Raw genomic sequence first — 7,478 nt, forward strand, 5'->3', positions numbered from 1 at the left:
TAATATATATATATATATTACTATATATATATATACGGCCATCGGCCTGATTGGTATATGAGCCGATGGATGTGAGCCGGACCGGCGAGGATGGGCAGAGGGGGGAGGGGCTGGGGGAACGGGTGGGTTGGCGCAGTCGCGAAGGATGGTTCGGTGCGGCCCGCCGCGATGCTGTATATAAGGGTGCCGGGTCAGCGGCCAACACTGACCCCGACATCCTGCGGTGGAAAGGCTCATTTCTCGCTCGATCTTACTGCAGAACGGGATTTGGAAAGGGGTCCTTCTGTTACGAACAAGCCGCTGTGAACATCTTGTGAAGGATGCCATTGAATTTACGTGGAAGCCGAGCCTGGTCTCAGCCTGGTAAGACGTGCAACGATCATCTGGATAGCCACAATGGGTTGTGTGTGTTTCGACAGCAAAGCAGCATGGAACAGGGCAGTCACATGAGTCGGAGGGTAGCCCGGAGACAAAGACCAATGGAATAACTACACGCTCAAGCCTGAGGGTTCAAGACCCTGAATGATGTCAGTCCATGTGAGTACGCTGATGAGAAAGTTGTGCAGGTACCTGGTCAAGTGCACTTGGTTTGCTCTTAGCGGCATTGTGCATGTCAGAATAATTCGATTTTGGCCACATTCGGTAGCGACCACCCCGGAGCCGAGAGTGAAGCTTGGATTTGGATCGGGTCAGGTGAAATGGGATGAAAGTTCCAATAACGCTTAGCAATGTTGGCGCCAGGACATTACAGGAAATGCTTCACATTGGAAGATTTGAAGCAAACATTATTTACGATGGAACACGTTCGCTTAATTACTTTAATATGCTTTTCAAGTTGAAAAGACTGCTTTAGACGGCACCATTTTCACTCCAGTAAATATGCTCCCGAATGCGTCATGGTTTGATTATGCCATCTTACCCTCCACAATACTGATCGAGCCAATTGACGGCCATTACCGGGGATCGTGCTCACGAACGCCAGATATAAACGCATCGACTATGATATTTTCCTCGGGCTTGATCGCCGCGTAGCTTATGGAATGGCAGGATTTGAATGACGTTATCATGACGTCATAAATACCAAGGGTGACCTGGAAATGTTCTCTTAATATACGTTTCCCCGTTTTTTTGGGGGTGTATAGCTCAGAAAACTAGAACAGTTTATGTCTTAAGAATGGCAAGATTGTGAGCAGCACCGAAAAGCCTTCAAGATGGCTATTTCAGTTCAAAGCCCCACATAAATGTGGAAGACTCCCTTTAACGAAAAAAAGCAACACCTCTAATGATGTGACTCAACACTATGTTTCCTACCCCATATGTCATAGGAATGCTGCATACAAAGCAAGATCGACTCTTGTCCCTCACTTCACCCCACGCAGGTCTCATGCCTTGCAATGGTAATGCAAGTTTCACCGCAGAAAATGGTGACAGCACAGCCTGTCGAAAATCCACCACACCGTTTGTCACACAGGCTATCAACAAGGATTCTTAGTTTTGATCTTTTTGGGCGTTGTGATCAGTGTGTAGACAACATTATTGCACAGCGAGAATCTCGACCCGAACCCATAGATCAAATACTTTAATCGATTGCACCTATGGCATGGAGACTCCCTGCTCTACAGTGTCCTATGGCGCGTAGCTTCCTGCTCGAGTGACCTATGGCATAAAGATTCCCCGCTCTACAGTGTCATATGGCGTAAGACTCTCTGCTCTGCAATATCCTATGGCGCAGAGACTCCATGTTCTACATTTCCTATAGCGTGGAGACTCCCTGCTCTACGGTGTCCTATGCGTGGAGAACTCCCTGCTCCACAGTGACGTAGAGACTTCCTTCTCTACAGTACCCTATAGCGTGGAGACTCCCTGCTCCACAGTGGCGTAGAGACTTCCTGCTCTACAGGTACGCCTATAGCGTGGAGGACTCCCCTGCTCCACAGTGTCCCATGACGTGGGGACTCCCTACTCCACAGTGTCCTATGGTGTGGAGACTCCCTGCTCCACAGTGGCGTAGAGACTTCCTGCTCTACAGTAAGCCTAGGGCGTGGAGACGCTCTGCTCCAGTGTCCCATGGCTTGGAGACTCCCTGCTCCACAGTGGCGTAGAGACTTCCTGCTCTACAGTATCCTATGGCGTGGAGGACGCTCTGCTCCAGGTGTCCTATGGTGTGGAGACTCCCTGCTCACAGTGGCGTAGAGACTCCTGCTCTAACAGTATCCTAATGGCGATTGGAGACGCTCTGCTCCACAGTGTCCCTATGGCGTGGAGACGCCCTGCTCCACAGTATCCTATGGGCGTGAGACGCTCTGCTCCGACAGTGGTCCTAGGCGTGGAGACGCCCTGCTCCACAGTATCCAATGGCGTGGAGACGCTCTGCTTCCACAGTGTCCTAGGCGTGGAGACGCTCCTGCACCACAGTGTCCTATGGCGTGGAGACGCTCTCCTCCACAGTGTCCTATGGCGTGGAGACGCGCTAATCTACAGCCTCCTACGCAAAAAGTAACCGGTCCGCTCTCATGTCTACGCCAAATGAGGAGCGTACTCATGGTATTGGTCGCCCTGCCGCGTTCGCCCTCACCCGTCACGTTGCCCTCAGGTCAGTGCCGTCTCAGCTGTATGGCGCGCCCCCCCCGCTGCCTGGCTGCAGTCTACCTCCCTCTGTCGAGGGAGTGTCTTCTGTCCCAGGAGTCGATCGACTGGACCAACTCGTGTGACTGACAACCTCCGGCCGGTGTGCACAAGCTTTTCCTAGGCGAGGCCGACCGGCTGGCGGACGTTTCCTGGTCAACCTGCGCCACGTTCCCCATCGGCAAAGTACCTACCCGAGTTGTTCACCAGCTTCTGACCAGTGCTGACCAGCTGCTGACTAGTGATGACCACCTGCTGACTAGTGATGACCACCTGCTGACCTGTGACGACCAGGTACTGACAAATGCTCACCAGCTGCTGACCAGCGAATGGCCAGGTACTGACAAATGTTCACCAGCTGCTGACCAGTGCTGACCAGCTGCTGACCAGTGATGACCACCTGCTGACTAGTGATGACCACCTGCTGACCTGTGATGACCAGGTACTGACAAGTGTTCACCAGCTGCTGACCAGTGATGACCAGGTACTGACAAGTGTTTACCAGCTGCTGACCCGTGCTGACCAGCTGTTGAGCAGGCGATGACCATCTGTTGACCAGTGACGACCAGTGATAACCGGTGGTGCCCAGTGGTGATCCGCTTTCCAGCCGCAGCTTGTTTCCTGGCGGATTCATTTGCAGCTGGCTCAACGATGAAGCCACGGTTCAGTTCGATTCATGGCGATGACTGCCGCATTTAATCTCCGCGGTGATCACATTACACGGTGTCTTTCCAACGACCACTTTCCAACGTCACTGTCAATTCTGAATGTAGTCCTGTCCAATCAGAGCAGTGCTTAAATGCTCGTCGAAGAAGGGAACTTATGACGCTAATTTTGTAGCGTCGAGGACACTCACTGTCAGCATTTAAGCACCGTCCGTTGTTAGTCTGTTTTTGGTATACAGTCGTTTTGAATTGTTGTCCTTGTCCATCGACAGCCACGTCAAGAAACGGTATTACGAGTTTGCACACTTAGCTCTGTTGTGAATTTTAAGCCAGACCATTCTTCAAGGGTGTTTTTGAGATGTCCTAGTTGGTCAATGTCCCTAACTTCTACAAAGATATCGTCTACGTAGCGGCAGTAAATGTCCGGTCTTATGTCGTCATTTTTTAGTATGTCGGCTTCTACCTGTCCTATAAAGAAATTAGCGAATAGAGGTCCTAGAGGTGAGCCCATCGCAGCACCCTCAATTTGGCAATACATTCGGCCATCAGGCCCGCGGAAAGGAACTTGATATTTTGAGAGGAGGAATTTCAGGATGATTGTAGACGCGGTCAAGGATGATGGATATGGTTCTTTCAATGGGCACGTTTGTAAATAGATTTTCAACACCTAGAGAGGCTAGTAGGCCCTTAGGTTGACGAGATCGCACTATATCAATAAACTCATCCGTTGATGACAAGCTGTAAGACATGGGAAGATGTGGGGACAGAGGACATTAAGACGTTTTGCAATTCTATAGGCTGGTGAAGGGATCTGTCAAATTATTGGACGAAGGGGGCTTTGAATCCCGCACGTGAAGGCAAACCAAGGCAAGACATTCAACCAACCGTCAAACTGTTTTATCAAAATCGAATTACATCTGCCCACAAACAGGACGAACAAACTTTACGGGAAATTATCTCTCAACATGTTGAAGGCAAAAGCGACCACAACATAGACATTGTCATTTATTATCGTAATAAGAAAATATCTAACTTTTTATGAGAAGCAGTCCAGACAACTCCGACAAACTAAAATGCGCCAATGTAGTGTATCAATTCAAATGCAACATCGTAGGGTGCAAACTTCGTTCCGTACACTACATTGGTGTGACCACAACGACACTCTCACGACGCCTGACGATGCACTTACGTGACGGGGCGCCTCTGGACCACATGCGTCATGAACACAACATGAGATTGACACGACAACAACTGACAGATAACACTGGCATTTTACGGACGTGCAATGACAGAAGACGCCTCCAAATTTGGGAAAGCGTATTCATTAACTGACTCTCCGGCCTTAAACAGACAGACAAATTCTTGCAGAACTCTTGAGCTACTAGGTGGTGGGCGGTGAGCACTTCTGATGTGATTGTGACAATAGTGTTCCCATTGTGTCTTTGTGATGTTCCCATTATGGGTGTTTCTTACATGTATGAAAATGAAAAATAGCAATTCGTCTTACTTCAATTAGTTATGCTACATTTATGCTCTCCGTACCAAAATATGTTTTCCAACAGTATTGCACAATTTTTCATCCATTAAAACTCAAAACTTATTTCTTGTGCAATTTAGTCTTCTCCGAAGATGAGATAAGATTTCGAAACGTTAGAATGGAAGGAGTGATGAATATATGAGTAATTTTGTGCGAACCATCTTTAATCTGAGCGATGACGCAAAGTCAAAGGCCCGGAAACTAGAACGATGCATCAAAAAGCTCGTCAGTGCTGAGTCAGCAGTTATTTTTAATCAAACATGCACCAAAGAAAGAGTGCTGCCAAAATATTCCAACACACAACACACACACACACACACACACACACACACATATATATATATATATATATATATATATATATATATATATATATATATATATATATATACGCCATCGGCCTGATTGGTAATATGAGCCGATGGATGTGAGCCGGACCGGCGAGGATGGGCAGAGGGGGGAGGGGCTGGGGGAACGGGTGGGTTGGCGCAGTCGCGAAGGATGGTTCGGTGCGGCCCGCCGCGATGCTGTATATAAGGGTGCCGGCGTCAGCGGCCAACACTGACCCCGACATCCTGCGGTGGAAAGGGCTCATTTTCTCGCTCGATCTTACTGCAGAACGGGGATTTGGAAAGGGGTCCTTCTGTTACGAACAAGCCGTGTGAACATCTTGTGAAGGATGCCATTGAATTTATATGGAAGCCGAGCCTGGTCTCAGCCTGGTAGACGTGCAACGATCATCTGGATAGCCACAATGGCGTTTGTGTGTATTTCGACAGCAAAGCAGCATGGAACAGGGCAGTCACATGAGTCGGGAGGGCGGCCCGGAGATAAAAGACCAATGGAATAACTACACGCTCAAGCCTGAGGTGTTCAAGACCCTGAATGATGTCAGTCCATGTGAGTACGCTGATGAGAAAGTTGTGCAGGTACCTGGTCAAGTGCACTTGGTTTGCTCTTAGCGGCATTGTGCAGTGTCAGAGAATAATTCGATTTTGGCCACATTCGGTAGCGACCACCACCGGAGCCGAGAGTGAAGCTTGGGATTGTGGATCCGGGTCAGGTGAAATGGGAATGAAGTAGTTCCAATAACGCTTGAGCAATTGTTGGCGCCAGGACATTACAGGAAATGCTTTCACATTTGAAAGATTTTGAAGCAAACATTATTTATGATGGAACAAGTTCGCTTAATTACTTTAAGTATGCTTTTCAAGTTGAAAAGACTGCTTAGACGGCACCATTTTCACTCCAGTAAATATGCTCCCGAATGCGTCATGGTTTGATTATGCCATCTTACCCTTCCACAATACTGATCGAGCCAATTGACGGCCATTATACCTGGGGATCGTGCTCACGAACGCCAGATATAAACGCATCGACTATAACATTTTCCTCGGGTTGATCGACGCGTAGCTTATGGAATGGCAGGATTTGAATGACGTTATCATGACGTCATAAATACCAATGGTGACCTGGAAATGTTCTCTTAATATACGTTTCCCGTTTTTTGGGGGTGTATAGCTCAGAAACTAGAACAGTTTATGTCTTAAGAAGGGCAGGATTGTGAGCGGCACCGAAAAGCCTTCAAGATGGCTATTTCAGTTCAAAGCCCCACATAAATGTGGAAGACTCCCTTTAACGAAAAAAAGCAACACCTCTAATGATGTGACTCAACCCTATGTTTCCTACCCCATATGTCATAGGAATGCTGCATACAAAGCAAGATCGGACTCTTGTCCCTCACTTTCACCCCACGCAGGTCTCATGCCTTGCAATGGTAATGCAAGTTTCACCGCAGAAAATGTTGACTTAGCACAGCCCTGTCGAAAATCCACCACACCGTTTGTCACACAGGCTATCAACAAGGAATTCTTAGTTTTTGATCTTTTTGGGCTTTGTGATCAGTGTGTAGACAACATTATTGCACAGCGAGAATCTCGACCCGAACCCAAGTAGATCAAATACTTTAATCGATTGCACCTATGGCATGGAGACTCCCTGCTCTACAGTGTCCTATGGCGCGTAAGCTTCCTGCTCGAGTGACCTATGGCATAAAGATTCCCCCGCTCTACAGTGTTCATATGGCGTAGAGACTCTCTGCTCTGCAATATCCTATGGCGCAGAGACTCCATGTTCTACAGTTTCCTATAGCGTGGAGACTCCCTGCTCTACGGTGTCCTATGGCGTGGAAACTCCCTGCTCCACAGTGACGTAGAGACTTCCTTCTCTACAGTACCCTATAGCGTGGAGACTCCCTGCTCCACAGTGGCGTAGAGACTTCCTCTACAGTACCCTATAGCGTGGAGACTCCCTGCTCCACAGTGTCCCATGACGTGGGGACTCCCTACTCCACAGTGTCCTATGGTGTGGAGACTCCCTGCTCCACAGTGGCGTAGAGACTTCCTGCTCTACAGTATCCTATGGCGTGGAGACGCTCTGCTCCAGTGTCCTATGGCGTGGAGACTCCCTGCTCCACAGTGGCGTAGAGACTTCCTGCTCTACAGTATCCTATGGCGTGGAGACGCTCTGCTCCAGTGTCCTATGGTGTGGAGACTCCCTGCTCCACAGTGGCGTAGAGACTTCCTGCTCTACAGTATCCTATGGCGTGGAGACGCTCTGCTCCAGTGTCCTATGGTGTGGAGACTCCCTGC

The 7,478-nt window shown here is 48.8% G+C and overlaps 1 protein-coding gene across 1 annotated transcript in view; it reads left to right on the forward strand.

Moving 5' to 3' along the window:
* The first annotated feature begins 5,615 nt into the window (after positions 1-5,615).
* Positions 5,616-7,478, forward strand: part of LOC119104748 (protocadherin-16) — a 36,086-nt gene continuing 34,223 nt past the window's right edge. The window contains exon 1 of the mRNA XM_037228468.1: positions 5,616-5,717. Within this exon, the coding sequence (XP_037084363.1) occupies positions 5,616-5,717 (102 nt within the window). The remainder of the gene's footprint in view (positions 5,718-7,478) is intronic.

This window comes from Pollicipes pollicipes, unplaced genomic scaffold (genome assembly GCF_011947565.3).
Source record: "Pollicipes pollicipes isolate AB1234 unplaced genomic scaffold, Ppol_2.1 Scaffold_6052;HRSCAF=7182_pilon_pilon_pilon, whole genome shotgun sequence".
In the NCBI taxonomy this organism is placed as follows: Eukaryota; Metazoa; Arthropoda; class Thecostraca; order Pollicipedomorpha; family Pollicipedidae; genus Pollicipes; species Pollicipes pollicipes.